Source organism: Mesoplodon bidens (assembly GCF_964165515.1).
Source record: "Mesoplodon bidens genome assembly, chromosome: 1".
NCBI classification, from domain to species: Eukaryota; Metazoa; Chordata; class Mammalia; order Artiodactyla; family Ziphiidae; genus Mesoplodon; species Mesoplodon bidens.
Window position 1 is genome coordinate 212,241,468 of NC_138176.1, and position 16,452 is coordinate 212,257,919.

Genomic DNA, 16,452 nt, shown 5'->3' on the forward strand with positions numbered 1-16,452 from the left:
TGGGGACAGTGAAACCAAATGATGTCTCATCATAGCTAAAGTAATGGCTACATCAAACGAGTAAATCTGTTCTATTAATATCCCCATTTTATAAATAAATAAAAAGAAGCACCAGGACTCTAACCTTGGTTTTTCTAACTGAAAGCTCATCTCCTTGCACACTCACATTAAGATCTTGATTTCAGTACTTTACTTTTGCTTTGACTTCAAGTTAAGGGAATAGGGATTATTTATCAGAGTTAATTTTTAGAAGTCATTTTTATTCAGTGGGTCATCTCCTGGCATTTGTGAATGTTTCTTGTCTTCTCTTCTGCTTTTTTCTTTTTCATACTGTCTCATTATTTCCATCATTCAAGTAAGCCCAAGAATGAGAGAACATTCATTTACTGTTTTACAAGTTAGTTTCCATTATTAAAATAGAATGTAGGAGTTTGTGTTTAGTATAGTTTGTAGAATTAAAACAGAAATTATGTTACAATCCCTGATAATGTCATAACCTGTGTAACAGAGACAGACACCACTTAATATGAGTTAACTGTGTTAAGGTGTCAGGATTTGTTTGGGAAATTGTATAGACCACCTCGATTCAGCATACAGGGAGACCTGGGTCTGTATTAAAAGATGGATATGCACCTAATTTAGTTTGGCCCAATTCCATACTCTGGTCCCAGCTGTTACTGCCCTTACCCCGTATGGAGAAAGAAAGTATAAAAGAGAAATACTTCTTCATTTACTAAGACTTCTAGAGTATATATCATGAGTCTGTTATGCCCATGTAATAGCTAAGTTGTACATCAACACTGAAATAAAACATGTATGCCCCAGGATACATGTTTTCTCTTTTCAGTGTGGGCTTTATTGCCCATGAGTTAGCGAATCACCTAGTATTATTTTATTGACACAGGTAAAGATCAAGATCATATCACATTTATATCACACACTTCTGAATATGGCATATCATTAAATGCTAGAGTTACTTTTTGTCAAAATTTCTTAATAAAAATGTTAAATAGCAGAAATTTGTATGGTTTTGCTCACTAAAGATATAATATAAAGACAAAATATAAAATAATTAAACAACTGCAAACTATTTCATAATTGGGGGCCGAAAAGGAATGTGCATCTCTATCTTTTTATTCTCTTTCAGTCCTAGTTTATGTGCACACATAATTTTTCTATATTCACAATTATAGCATGAATCCAATTTTAAAGTTTGCAGATTTATTTAACATTATAGATTAAGCAGAATGGGATTTTTTCCCCTTTTTATTTGGCTCCACAATCTTTTATAAATAAAATTGTCTGCTTAAAATATTAGTATTTTGGGGGTTAGAGATGTTAGAATGAAAATCTGCACTTACTTTCACTCCCTTCTGGAAACCAACTAAAACTACAATAGATTCTTTTTTAAATGGAAAACCATCAAGGAAAAGGAAGCGGGGTTGTCGGGGTGGGGGGGCAAGTAAAGAGGATAACACAGAAACTTTTTAGAGCCTGGAAAGAAAAGCAAGCAGTAACTCACTTAGCAAAACTTTGAAATCTAAATCCTGAATTGGAAAACCAAGAACTAACCAGTTTGCTCTTTGGAATCTTCAAAAAGTTTAGGATTTGGTGGCATCAAGATTTCTAAACCTTCTTTCCCTTCCCACACTGTGGTAACTAGCCCTTCCCATCTAAGCAGAAGACTGTGTTTACTCTCTGGAGAGACTAAAAATAGAGGGTTTGTACACTGGGGACATCAGACTAAATGAAGTAAGAGTTACCAGAGTACCATTCTGAACACAGATTAAGTGAAGGTAGGTATGCTTAATGGTCCCATTTGTTCTCTAGAACATGGACTTAAAGATACTTATGTTGGACTTTCTCTACAAAAGAGCCATCTGACCTACAGGGAATCTTCAGACAACAAGGCCACTCATAGATTGGCATTGACATATATACACTAATATGTATAAAATAGGTAACTAATAAGAACCTGCTGTGTAATAAATTAAATAAATAAATAAATAAAACAAGGCCACTCCTTCTCATAGATCCTAATCAGTTTTTAGATCCCAGTTAATCAGTGGCAGACAAGTAGAGAGGTGAGGACAGCCTCTAAATGGAAGATAAATAAACAAAAAAAGGTAACTCAGAGGAGATAGAAACTATGCAGGATGGGGGTGGGGGAAACTCAAACATGCTCAGATAAATGAGAAAAATGCTGTAATCAAGAAACAGGATGCCATTTTTAAAGAAAAGGAACAAATGAAAAAGCTAGAACATTAAAAACACAATAGCTAAAATGAAAGACAATAAAATGTATGGAGGAATATTTATAGATATAAAGCAAAAAACAAGGATATGGAAAGTAGAAGCGAAAATATAGAGGATCAGACGAAGAGTTCTAGAAAGAGGTAAATAGGAGGAAATGGCCAAATAACTCAAGTACCACAAAACTAAAGTATATATTTCTCCAGATTGGAAGAATCTGTCAAATGCCTAGCCTAGCAGATGAAAATTAGGCCCCCAGACCATGGCACATCAATGTGAAGTTTTAGAATAATAGGGACAAAGAGAATATTTTACAGACTTCCAGAGAGAGGGGAAAAAGTTACATTAAAAAAATGGTGAATCAGTAGGCATCAGATGTATCAAAACAACACTGGTAACCAGAAGAAAATGGAATATTGTCTTCAAAAATTTGAGGAAAAATTATTTCCAATATAGAATTCTATATGCAAACCATCAGTCAAGTCTGAGGTTACAATAAGGACATTGTCAAACATGAATGTCTCAAAATTGGTGTCCTACATCTTTCCTGGAAGCCACTGGAAGATGTGTCCCACCAAAACAAGGGATATAAATAATAAGACTACATAGGAATCAGGAAACGAGATCCAACAGGAAAATAGGAGTTCCTAGTATTATGGTGACATGAGAGCCCCAAATGGCCTATTTTCAAAGAGCAACCAGTCCAGATTGGGGAAATTCTTTACAAGATGAAATTGATTGAGCACCTAAAGTGAACGAGCTTATTAAGAGAAAACTGGACAACTGACGGAGAGTGTGGAGTTGAACTAATGTAAGTACATTGAAAGCTAAATAAGTGAGAAAAAAAAATTTCCTGGAAATAAAAGGAATTCCAGGACAAATGAAATAGTGCATCATTGAAACACTAATTATTGAAATAACCAAAATTACAGGAAAATTACATTGAGAAGATGGAGGGTATTGTGGAGACAAGAAGAAAAGAAAGCTAGTGCTTCATCTTTCATAGTGGGAAGTCGATCAAAACTTAATATAAATACATTATTTAAAGATTTGGAGGTAAATACCAGTGAATTAGCTAAAAGAGCTTTATGTGCTTATTTTTGAAGAAGAAATGGGCAAGGGGGACTCGATTCTGCCAGTAGTGTAAGTATTAGGACTAACTCTTTAAACTCATATATAATTTTGATTAAAAAAAAAACCCTTAGGAAATAAGCCTTCTTGCTAAAAGTCTGTTAAGGATCCATGGCATTTAATTCAAATATAATGTCCAAATCATAATTCACGCTATCTTTTCTTTTCAGGTGTCCACCTGCAGGATAAGTACAGGTTTTTGTTAATTCCTATGTTAATCATAGTGCCTTGTTTCCTTGTGCTGGCAAATGACCTGAATTACTTAGCAGCAGTGATTTGGTTTCAGTTTAATAAGTAGAAGAATAAAATATGGATTGGAAGAAAGTGCTAGAACTATTATTTTTTGAACAGAATAATAGCACATAACTAGATAAATGATGTCTATCTACTTCACCTGTAATTTTATGTTTCATTTTATTTGAAGAATTGTCTGAAACAGAGGAGTAACCACCAGCGTTAAGGAGTTAAATCATTCCTATTTAAATCAAACTAACCTCCTTTTAGGGTAAGATGGGCTGACGTTTGTAAACTATGATTTCTGAGGGTTTAAGTAGCTTATTAGAAAAGACGCTTCACCCATACTCCTTTTTTTGTGGCACTAAGGAATCCTCCTTACAAGTCTTGGAGTGGATTCTCATCATTTTGGCATAAATCTGGTACATGTGCCAAAAGCAGTGTAACAGTAGAGTGAATCAAAACTGTATTAAGCCATATAAAAATTTATGTTTCTCCATTTTCTTTTAAAGTTGAATTTGTAATTTTTTTTTTTTTTTTTTTTTTTTTTTGCGGTACGCGGGCCTCTCACTGTTGTGGCCTCTCCCGTTGCGGAGCACAGGCTCCGGACGCGCAGGCTCAGCAGCCATGGCTCACGGGCCCAGCCGCTCCGTGGCATGTGGGATCTTCCCGGACCGGGGCACGAACCCGTGTCCCCTGCATCGGCAGGCGGACTCTTAATCACTGCGCCACCAGGGAAGCCCTGTAATATTTTTTATTTGATATTGGCAGAGATTTACCAGAGACCAGAGAGCAGAATATCGCTCTTACATTCATTTACTTGTTCTTTCAGTCACACATTCATGCAATCAATAAATTTCTTTTGAACACCTGCTCTTTACTGGGCACTATACTGTACACTGTATTTACGGTAGTTAAAATACTATACACTGTCCGTGCCCTCGAGGAGCTTATAGTTTAGTGGGTGCGTTGGAAATTTATTTTTTAAATGAATTTACAAATAAATAAGCATATAATTTTAAATTATGATAATTGCTAGTATGAGAAAGTAATTGAACGGGGTAAGGAACTAATTTAAATGACAGGCATAGACTCTAGGTGGGAAAGAACATTTTCAGACAGTCAAAATTTCAAAATATTTATCTCCTATACACAGTACATAGTAGCTTTCTCAGGAAGCTGCTGGAGGATGCCTCCACCAAAACTAAAAATGTGAAGGTGAAAGGACATAGATAATAGAGTATCTGATACAGGAGGGAGAAGAAAGCATCCATCAAGGTAATGAAAAAGAAATTCCAGGATGTCAGCTGTGCCCCACAAACATGGAGAGCAACCAATCTAGGTTGGATTTGGTCAGAATTCTCTGAAAGAAACTTCTAGATAAATTGATAGGATATCTGATGCAGCAAAAGAAACTGAGAAGAGACTTGGAGAGGAATGGATTCTGGTTGTATTTTGGAGGTAGACTGATAGACCTTGGTTATTCTTTGGATATACAGTTGAGTGAGAACAAGTGAGCAGTGACCCCCAGGTTTCTGCCTGCATGGCAGATGGGTAGGTGACATGTTCCTTCACTAAATTATGGAAGTCTGGAGGAAGAACAGATTTCAGGGGAGCATCAGAAGTCCACTTTAGACATGGAGTTTGGATGCTAGAGAAATATTCAAATGGAGACGTCAAATGGCCAGTTAACTAAATAGCCTGGAGTCCAGAAGAGGGCTAGAGATATGATTGTATAAGCATCAACATATAGGTGCTATTTTATGCTATGTAAGAGGTTAGATTGCTTAGGGTGAGAGTAAGGCTCAAAAAGGTGAGAAGGCAAAAGATCAAGATCCAAGGAACCATAATAGAATGTATAGAGGTCTGGTGCAGGAGGAGGAGCAAGCAAGGGAGATCGCAGAATGGAGAGGTGGGCCAAACTAGTTTGAGCTGGGTTTAGGAATGCATGTGAGTTGAGAAAGTAAAGACAGTGTATGTAGACAATGCTGTCAAGAAACTTGTTTGTGAAAGGGAACAGATTGGATGGTAGTGAATAAAAGTGGTGTAAAGGGAAGGTGTTTGTTTTTAATATTGCTATTTTTCTGTGAGAAATATTAAAGCACATTTAAATGGTGAGGATGAGGCTCTAGAATGAGAGGCTGGAGACGGTGAAGAGGCAAGAGGGAATGAGGAGTTGGCCTTTGATAGAAAGACTTGTCAGGGGCTTCCCTGGTGGTGTAGTGGTTAAGAATCCAACTGCCAATGCAGGGGACACGGGTTCAAGCCCTGGTCCGGGAAGATCCCACATGCCACAGAGCAACTAAGCCTGGGCGCCACAACTACTGAGCCTGTGCTCTGGAGCCCACAAGCCACAACTGTTGAGCCCACATGCCACAGCTACTGAAGCCTGCACGCCTAGAGCCCCTGCTCTGCAACAAGAGAAGACACTGCAGTGAGAAGCCCGCGCACCGTAACAAAGAGTAGCCCCCGCTCGCCGCAACTAGAGAAAGCCGCACGCAGCAAGGAAGAACCACCAACGCAGCCAAAAATAAAATAAATTTTAAAAATAAATAAATTAGAAAGGCATGTCGAGAAGAATGCAAAAGTATACCACTGTATTGGTGTAAAGACAAGTCACCTTTAATTCAGCCATGTAAAATGCAGTCTGTTATGAGTAATTTTTCTTCTTTGAAAGCCTTGAAACTATGAATTTATAACAGTAATTTTACTGTTGCTATGATTACCTATATGTTATGCTAGTGAACATTTATTTTATAGCCTTGAATAAAATTGGGCGAGAACATTTTATTTAAAGACTTAGATGTTTTTCCTCTTCAGGGGCATTTTAAAAAATGGTTTTGATTGTTCCTGTATTTGAAGAGTGTTTGTACTTATCAGTAATGGTAAAAAATGACCAAATATTGAAGGTAATAGAAAACAATTTCTGGGCTTAATTTTGTTTGCTTACTCTAAATTTTCCTCTTTTTTTTTGCAGAGTCAAGTAAAGAACAGTTTGCCAGTACAAACATTGCTGAAGAGCTGGTAAAACTCTTCAAGAAACAAATAGACCATGATAAGAGGGAAATGGTGTTTGAGGTTCTTGCTCCACTGGCAGAAAACGGTGAGAAAATAAATGTATCTCTTGATTTTTGATCATGTAGGCTTTTTCCATTTTTTTCTAATATTATTTAATTGCCAGCTATTTAACTCAAAATTATTTTTTTAACTAATGATTTATTAATGATAAGTTTTATTTTGGGTATCTCTAACTTCAGCTACATTATCTACTGCATAACTATATCTACATTGGCCAAAGCTACTTTCCAGGTTTCTTTGATTTTATAATCTTGGCAAAGATGGTTCTGTAGCTTATACATGCTTATGCCAATCTGGAAAAGGCAGCCAATAGGCTGAACTCCACTTATGTACCCTTGCAGGGCAAAAAGGTCATAAAACTTGGAGTACCAGGCCCACCAACAGTGTGAACACTGGTAAACTATTCCTGTCTTTGAGCAAAAAATCTTAAAGGATACACTCTAGGAATAAGAGGGAACCAGAGTAAGCAAACCATCCCATATAAATAATTCTTCAAATACAGTGTCTAGCACACAATCAAAGAGGACCAGACACATGAGGAGACAAGACATTGTAAGCAAGAATCAGCACAAAGAACAGGCAACAGCAGCAAATCTCCAGATACTGGAATTATTAGACATTGACTCAAAACAGGTATGCTTATTATGTTCAGAGTTAAAAACAAGCTTAAAATTTTTAGGAGGAAACTAGAAACTATAAAAAGTGGAATGAATAGCAGATTTGAAAAAGAAACAATTGGAAATTCCTGAATTGAAAAATACAACCAAAATTAAGAACCTAATAGGGCTTCCGTGGTGGTGCAGTGGTTGAGAGTCCGCCTGCCGATGCAGGGGACACGGGTTCGTGCCCCAGTCCAGGAAGATCCCACATGCCGCGGAGCGGCTAGGCCCGTGAGCCATGGCCGCTAAGCCTGCGCGTCCGGAGCCTGTGCTCCGCAATGGGAGAGGCCACAACAGTGAGAGGCCCGTGTACCGCAAAAAAAAAAAAAAAAAAAAAAATTAAGAACCTAATAGATGAGTTTAACAGCAGATTAAATATAGTTGAATTAGAGAACCAGTGAACTGGAAGATAGATTGGAAGAAAATCCAGAATGAAATATAGAGAAATAAAAGAACCAGTATACATAAGAGAGAATAAGAGGTACAGAGTATAAAGTGAGAGGGTCTCATATACATTTTTTGGAGTCCCAGAAGGAGGGCAGATGGGAGGGCAGAAGTTTGAAGAAATTTTGTCAGAACCCTTACCAGAAATTATGAAAGATATCAAAGATTCAAGAAGCCCAGTGAATTTAAAACATGATAAAAAGAAATACACATTTCGATACATCATATTGAAATTGCAAAAAAAAAAAATGACAGACGTTTTAAAAGTAGCCAGGAAAAAAAATAGATTACCTTAAAAGAGGCAAAAGTTTGACAGCTAACTTCTCGACAGTAGCAATGAAAGCCAGATAACAAACATCTTCTGTGTGCCAAAAGAAAATAAATTCAATCTAAAATTCTAAACCCAATGAAAATACCCATCAAAACTGAAAGCAAAATGAAGATATTTTCAGGTTAGAAACTGTGAAAGTTCACCACCAATATACCCTTACTAAAGGAAATTATAAAGGATGTTTGTTAGAAAAAAGGAAAATGATTCCAAAAACAAAAGGAAACAGACTCCAGAAGGAAGGTTATAGGTACAAGGGAGGAGAAGGAAGCAAAAAAAAATCCAGTAAATATGTGTGTAAACTCATGAACATTGAATATATAAAATAATAAAAATAATTCACTGTGAAGTTTAAAATGTATATATGTATAATCTAAAATACACCACAGAATGAGTGTATATAATCTGGAGGGAGGTAAAAGTAGTTAAAGAGTCCCAGGACCCTTGTACTACGTGGAGGAAAGTACTATTAGATTCTGGTGAATAAATGATTTCAAATTTTAAGGTGAACTAAAATAATTTTTAAAACCAATGTGTAACTACCAAACTAATGGAAGGATTTATGGAAAGATTTTTTTTGTTTTAATACCCCATCAATCCTAATTAACAGAAGAGCAGAGAGAAAAGGGAACATGGAACAGGGGGTAAAAATAGGGCAGAAAAAATATGCTAGATTTATGACACAGTATTTCATTAATTACATTAAATGTATGTGGCCTGGGCCTCCCTGGTGGCGCAGTGGTTGAGAGTCCGCCTGCCGATGCAGGGGATACGGGTTCGTGCCCCGGTCTGGGAGGATCCCATATGCCGCGGAGCGGCTGGGCCCGTGAGCCATGGCCGCTGGGCCTGCGCATCCGGAGCCTGTGCTCCGCAACGGGAGAGGCCACAACAGTGAGAGGCCCGCATACCACACACCAAAAATAAAAAATAAAAAAAAATAAAAAAAAAAAAAAAAAAATGTATGTGGCCTGAATGCTTTAGTTAAAAGACTAATCGTTAACTGAATTTTAAAAAACCAGCTTTTTTTTTAAACAAGCAGTGCTTCTTAAGTTTGAGGAGATTTAAAGGTTGAGATTTAAAAAATTGGAAAAAATTTACCATTCAAACCTAAAAAAGGCTGAGGTAGTCATATTAATATCAGATAAAATAGACTTTAATATTAAAAGACTTGGTAGAGATAAAGAAGGTGACTTTATCATGATAAAAGGTCCAATTCTTGGAAGCTATAAAAATGTACATTATGTCAAAAGATATGAAGCAAAAATATTCAGAACTATGAGGCACCCTAAATATCCACAAAAATCATTATAGAACAAACAGATTAAAAAATAGGAATATAGAAAACGTGGGCAACATGATTAAGAAAATTGAATTAATGGACATATTTTGGAACACTGCACCCTGCTTCAGAGCCCTTTCTTTTCAAGTACATATGAAACATTTAAAACATGTATACTTATGGAAAAAATATCAAAGGATTGCAATCTTAGAGTATGTTCTCTGATCTAAGTGAATTACAATAGTAACTAATAATAAAAAGATAACTAGGAAATCCCCATTTATTTAGATATTAAGAAATACACTTCAGATACCTCGGAGGTCAAAGAAGAATCAGGAAGAAAATTAGAACATTTTTCTAATAATGAAAATGAGAACACTATCTCAAATCTTGTGTGTTGCAGGTAAAGCCATACTTAGGGGTTTTTTTTTTTTTCACTTTAAATGAATATAATAGAAAAGGAAAAAGCTAACATCAGTGAGCTCAGTATTAATCTCAGGAATTGAGAGAGGGAAAACATAAATGAAACCCAAAGAAATTACAGTAGAAGGAAGGAAATACAGGAACTTGCCTATGTTGAGTCTGAAAAGACATCATAAAACTGGTAAATCCCTAGTAGGATTAATCAGGAAAAAAAGAGAGAGAAAGCACAAATAACCAAAATCAAGAAAACAGAGATCTCACTACAGATCTTACAGATATTCAGAGAATGTTATGAAAATTTGATGCCAATACATTTTCAAGTATGGGTGATATAGAACAGAAAAGCTGAGTAATCTTATCTTAAATTTTTTCCAGAATAGGAAAAGCAGATATACTCACCAATATATTTTGTGATGCTAATAAAAGCTAATAAAATACCAACAAAGACAAAACAAGAATAAAAATTAAAGGCCAGTCTCACCATGAACATAGATCCAAAATTCCCATAAACTTTTAGCAAACAAAATCCAATAATATATTTAAAAATTAATCATCATACCAAATTGGATTTATTCTGGAAATATAAAGTAGTTTAGTATTCCAAATGCAATCAATATAATTCATCACATTAAAACTTAATAAAGGGGAAAAATCATATGATCTTGTCATTCAGAAAAAACATTTTATAAGATTAACCATCCTTCCATGATTTTTAAAAACTCTTTGCAAACCATCACTAGAAGAGAATGAAAAGAATATATAACCAGAAGCCTATAGAAAGCATCATACTGAGTGGTATAACAAAAATCATTTCCTTCTAAGATTGGGAATAAGAAAGGTCATCTCCATTTTTATTTCTTATTGTATTGTAGGAACTATCCAGTGCTGTAGGGTAAAAAAGAAAGAAAGAAAAGATACAGGAAAGAAATAAATAAAACTATCATTATTCATAGATATGATTATGTATATCAAAAATACAAAAGAATAATAGATTTTTAAAATTAGAATTTGGTTGGGTTGCCAGGCAAGACAAAGAAAAATATCTAAAAACCCAAAGCATTGTATTTTTACATACCAGCAAAAACAGAAAATACATTTTAAAAAATACACTGTTTACTATAGTATAAAAAATGAAATATTTAAGGGAATTGCCTGGTGGTCCAGTGGTTAGAACTCCGTGCTTCCACTGCCAGAGACCTGGGTTTGACCCTTAGTCACGGAACTAAGATCCTGCAAGCAGTGTGGCGTGGCAAAAAAAAAAAAAAAGAAATACTTAAGAATGGACTAATAAAAGATGTGTAATCTAAACAAGGTCTCTCTCCTTGTAGCCTTCTTCCTTAGACCTTCCCCACCACTGTCTTCCTCAGGCACACCATTTACCAGAGGATTCGACTTTAATGCATGCAATAGATGTGTTTGTGTATGCTTATATGAAATTGTATGATATCGTTTCATGAATGTATCTGTTTATAATTTACACAAGTGACATTTTTCTATGTTTCCTTGTATTCTTAACTTTTGTTGCTCAACAATGTGTTTTAAGAGTTATGCATAACATTCTGTTATATAAGCCTACTTCACTTTAATTATTTATTCTACTTATTCTTAGTTGTCAACGACCCTCGTATCCAGCAAATACTGGATTTCATTGTTCATTTCTTCTTTGCTAGTTGTTCGAAAAGCAAGTGTTTCATTTGATTGAACTTACAAATGGAGAGATGACCCATAGTCATTATCCCAGACAGCATTCCAATTCTGCAGAAACCAATACTGACCCAGACAAAGAAACTATTGAAGCCATTGGGTAAAACACATAGATCTGTGTGCCATTTCTTTATGAAGATACCACATTTTGGATTTCTCTTTTTGTGAAATCTAGAGGTGGTGTTGCAATTTCAAGAAGAGGGTGGGACTGTATGAGACAATGACAGTCTTTTAACGGACACAATTTTGGTGTTATTCTTTTTAAAAACCTTTTCCTGTTTAAGCAATAAATAGTTAGAATTGTTACTTTTTAATGTCATCTTGGAAATACCATCAAATGAAATTTGAAAAAAAAATAAAAGATGTGTAAGAAAACTGTAGAAAGTCATCAAGAGAAATTAAAATCTAAATAAGTGCAAAGCTATATCACTTTCATAGATTGGAAACCTCGATTTTGTAATGATCTTATATCTCACCATACTGATCTGAAGACTTATGGCAGTTCTCATCAAAATCCCAAAGACTAAGAATAGCCAAGATACTGTGAAAGAGACTAAGGTAGAAGAACTGATTTTATTGCATAACAATAATAAGACTTCATTCTGATAAAACTGTAGTATTTAAAAGACGATGTGGTATTGGTTCAAAGAGGGACAAGAAGACCAGTGGAACAGGATAGCCCAGAAACAAATGGATGCATTAGTAGATGTTTATTTTACTAAGAAAAAAAGGTGTCACTGCAAAACTATATGGAAAGGACAATCTTTTTAATAAACAGTGCTGGGAATGGAAAAAAATACCGTTGGAGACACTCATACAATCCCACTTAATACTATTATTATTTTTTAAATTTTTTAAAATTTTTATTTATTTTTGGCTGTGTTGGGTCTTCATTGCTGTGCGTGGGTTTTCTCTAGTTGTAACTAGTGGGGGCTACTCTTCATTGTGGTGTGCGGGCTTCTCATTGCGGTGGCTTCTCTTGTTGTGGAGCATGGACTCTAGGTGCACAGGCTCAGTAGTTTTGGCTCATGGGCTCTAGAGCGCAGGCTCAGTAGTTGTGGCGCACGGGCTTAGTTGCTCAGTGGCATGTGGGATCCTCCTGGACCAGGGATTGAACCCGTGTCCCCTGCATTGGCATGTGGCTTCTGAACCACTGCACCACCAGGGAAGTCCCAATACTATTTTTTAAATTTCATTTCAGATAGATTATTGACCTGAATGTAAAAGTTGAAACAAGAAACTTTATCTTAAAATATGAGATAGGATAATACCATCACAGCCTTGGAGTACAGAAAGTTTTCTTAAGTCACAAAAAGCTGTAACTATAAAGGAAACTTTGATAAATTTTGTTATTTTAAAAGTAAAAACTTTTATTCCTCAAAGGACACCATTAAGAGTGAAAAGCATGACAGTAGATGAGAATTTATTTACAACATATGTAACCAACAGAGGGCTGATGTGTACAATATATAGAAAAACTCCCTCAAATCATTAAGAAAAATGTAGAAAACCTAGTGGGAAAGTGTGCAAACAATTTAAGAAGGCAAAAGATAAAATCCAAGTGGCTGATAAACACATGAAAATATGCTCAACTCATTAAAAATCAGGGACTGCAAAATAAAACCACAATAAAATACCACTGTGTACTCACCGGAAAGTGATAATACCAAGTGTCGATGAAGGTGTGGAACAGTGGAAACTCATTAAGTGCTGATGGGAGTGTAAATTGGTACAATTTGGAGAACAGTATCTACTGAGTTGGAGATATGCCTTCCCTGTGAGCCAACAATTCTGCTGTTAGGTGTATACCCAGAAATGGGTACATGTGCACCAGGAGCCATTACAAGAATGTTCATAACAGCATTATTTATAATAATGAATAAATGGAAACAACTCATATCCATTAACAGTAGAATAAATAAATTATGGTATATCCATATTATGGAAAAATACACAGTTATGAAAGAATGAAGACAGCTATAACCAATAGTGTAGATGAATCTTACAAACATATTAAAAGGAAAAATCCAACACTGAAAAATACGTATTTTACGATTCCATTTATATGAAGTTACAAAAAAGCTAAAATGAACTATAGTTTTTAGGAATGATTATTTGGTGAAACTATAAAAGTATGGATGTGATTACCTTAAAAAGGGTGGTGATTTGAAAGGGAGGGATATGTGATAGAAAAAAGTAAAGCACAGAGGGGCTTCCAGGGTTGTTGGCAATGAATTTCTTTTTTGTTTGTTTGGTTTTTTTGCGGTATGCGGGCCTCTCACTGTTGTGGCCTCTCCCATTGCGGAGCACAGGCTCCGGACGTGCAGGCTCGGCGGCCATGGCTCACGGGCCCAGCCGCTCCACGGCATGTGGGATCCTCCCGGACCGGGGCACGAACCCGTGTCCCCCGCACTGGCAGGCAGACCCTCAACCACTGCGCCACCAGGGAAGCCCAGCAATGAATTTCTTGATCTAGTTACACAGTTATATACTTAGTAATAATAATAATTGATTAAGAGTAACATATATTTTATGCACTCTGCAGCATTTGTGGGCTTTTTTTCACCACTTAGAAAAGATTTTCAAATATTCATTTATACAGATATACCTGTACATATATATGATATGTACGTATATATGCAAACAGTGGTGCTAAAGATAGATGTCCTTGGGCAGAATGGTATTTGATCAGTGTGTGCTGGGCTGTTTGCTTTGGCAGAATGCCTCATTAATCCTTTTTAATAAGGCAATTTAAGCCTTCCACATATACATTTGGTGGTTTGGCCAAATAGGAAGTTTTCATTGTGACCTTCAGTCAACTTTATGCCAGAGAATGACCTGTACCCTTCCTTGCAATATTTCAAAATAACAGTGTTTTTATCTCTTATTTGTTTTGTCCTCCACTGTCTTCACTTGTGTTTTATAACTGTGCTGTGGGTTGAATGCTACTTTTGAAAACTTGTTTCTGGACTAGCCTTAGCATATCATCCTTGGTTTTCCTTGTATGCAAAGGAGAGTGATTCCAACATTTAAACTGGGATTTGTATAATTCAAGGTTTTTTGTATTTTTAAGGCTTTTTCATTGTGGCTTTCAATTCTAGTCGCCACACATTTCTACTTCTGTCATTCTGTAACCAAGGAAACGCCCTACTTTCAGCATGGCACAGTGCAAGTATACCTTTTAAAAAACTATTACAGGTTGAATATTCTGTGTATTCTGAAATAATATGCTAAAGAATATCAGCGATCCTAGTGATAGAAAAAAGCCAATTTTTTACACATTAAAATTGTCTGAAAGAACAAGTCTTAAGTATGAAAACAGTCTTTCCAAATAAAAAACAGTTTCTTCCAAATAAAAAACTTGAACTGCCATTGCTGTAGATATGTGCATATACAGCTTAGGGAAACTGAAGACTAAAATAAAATCCAACTAGAAAATAAAATTTAAATTAAAAAATTTATGTGTAGCAAATGTATTTCTGAGGTCAGTTGATCAGCATTTATCTTAAGCAGTATCAAATATACCCAAAATATTTAAGAAGGCCAATTTAGGTTAAAACACAAAGATGAATGAGGTATATTGGGGGAGACAGATATGGATGCAAATATAAAATCTTCAACGAAGTAAGTTCTATAATGAAAGAATATTTAAGATATTAGTGGTGTAAACAATATCGATTTGATAGGCTCACAGAGTTTGCTATGAAGATAATTTTTAAAAATATAATTAGTGGTGCAAACAATATCGATTTGATAGGCTCACAGAGTTTGCTATGAAGATAATTTTTAAAAATATAATTGGTACGTAAATTCTGTCTCTAAAATTCCTTAGTTTGTTAGTTATCTATCAGAAAACTTGAAAGTTATTTGTTTCTTTCAACTTTTATTGTGAAAACTTAAAAATCTATTCAGGGGCTTCCCTGGTGGTGCAGTGGTTAGGGATCCGCCTGCCAATGCAAGGGACACGGGTTCGACCCCTGGTCCGGGAAGATCCCACATGCTGCGGAGCAACTAAGCCCGTGTGCCACAACTACTGAGCCGGCGCTCTAGAGCCCACGACCCACAACTACTGAGCCTACGTGCCACAACTACTGAAGCCCGCATGCCTAGAACCCGTGCTCCGCAGCAAGAGAAGCTACCGCAATGAGAAGCCCGCGCACCACAACGAAGAGTGGGTCCTGCTCACCACAACTAGAGAAAGCCTGCTCACAGCAAGGAAGACCCAACGCAGCCAAAAATAAATAAATAAATAAATTTATTTAAAAAAAAAAAAAACGGGCTTCCCTGGTGGCGCAGTGGTTGAGAGTCCGCCTGCTGATGCAGGGGACACGGGTTCGTGCCCCAGTCTGGGAAGATCCCACATGCCGCGGAGCGGCTGGGCCCATGAGCCATGGCCACTGAGCTTGCGCATCCGGAGCCTGCACTCCACAAGGGGAGAGGCCACAACAGTGAGAGGCCCGTGTACTGCAAAAAAAAAAAAAAAAAAAAAAAAAAACAACCTATTCAGATGTAGAGAGATTGTAGTACAATGAACCACCATGTACCCATCACCCAAGAAAGCTTCAAATTAATGAAAACCTGAAACGCTTTTTAAAAACATGACTTTCAAGTTCAGAAAGTTACAGATTAATTAACTGCCCTAGAAAAATAACATCTATACAAATATGAATCCAAATGTACATACTTGTGATATACTTTAAAATTTACTAATACCTGTTTTTAATATCTTTGTATTCAAACTCCATTAGTGAATGTGTTTTAACTTTTAACAGTTATGTGTGTTTTATTTTAAACAGTGTGCAATATTTTATAGTATTGCCTTTTAAATGTGAGCATAATATCTAGAATAACAGTAGAATGATATTACTTACCTTCAGAGCTGAGAATCAATGTTTAGTTGCTGCCAGACATTGTGAAAA

General features: G+C 36.0%; 1 protein-coding gene across 5 annotated transcripts in view; it reads left to right on the forward strand.

Annotated features, from left to right (window-relative positions):
- RAP1GDS1 (Rap1 GTPase-GDP dissociation stimulator 1) overlaps positions 1-16,452 on the forward strand; it is a 150,291-nt gene that overhangs the window by 110,522 nt on the left and 23,317 nt on the right. For all 5 annotated transcript variants that reach the window (XM_081219159.1, XM_081219161.1, XM_081219163.1 and 2 more), the window contains one exon: positions 6,596-6,721. In XM_081219159.1, coding sequence (XP_081075285.1) covers positions 6,596-6,721 — 126 coding nt within the window. The remainder of the gene's footprint in view (positions 1-6,595; positions 6,722-16,452) is intronic.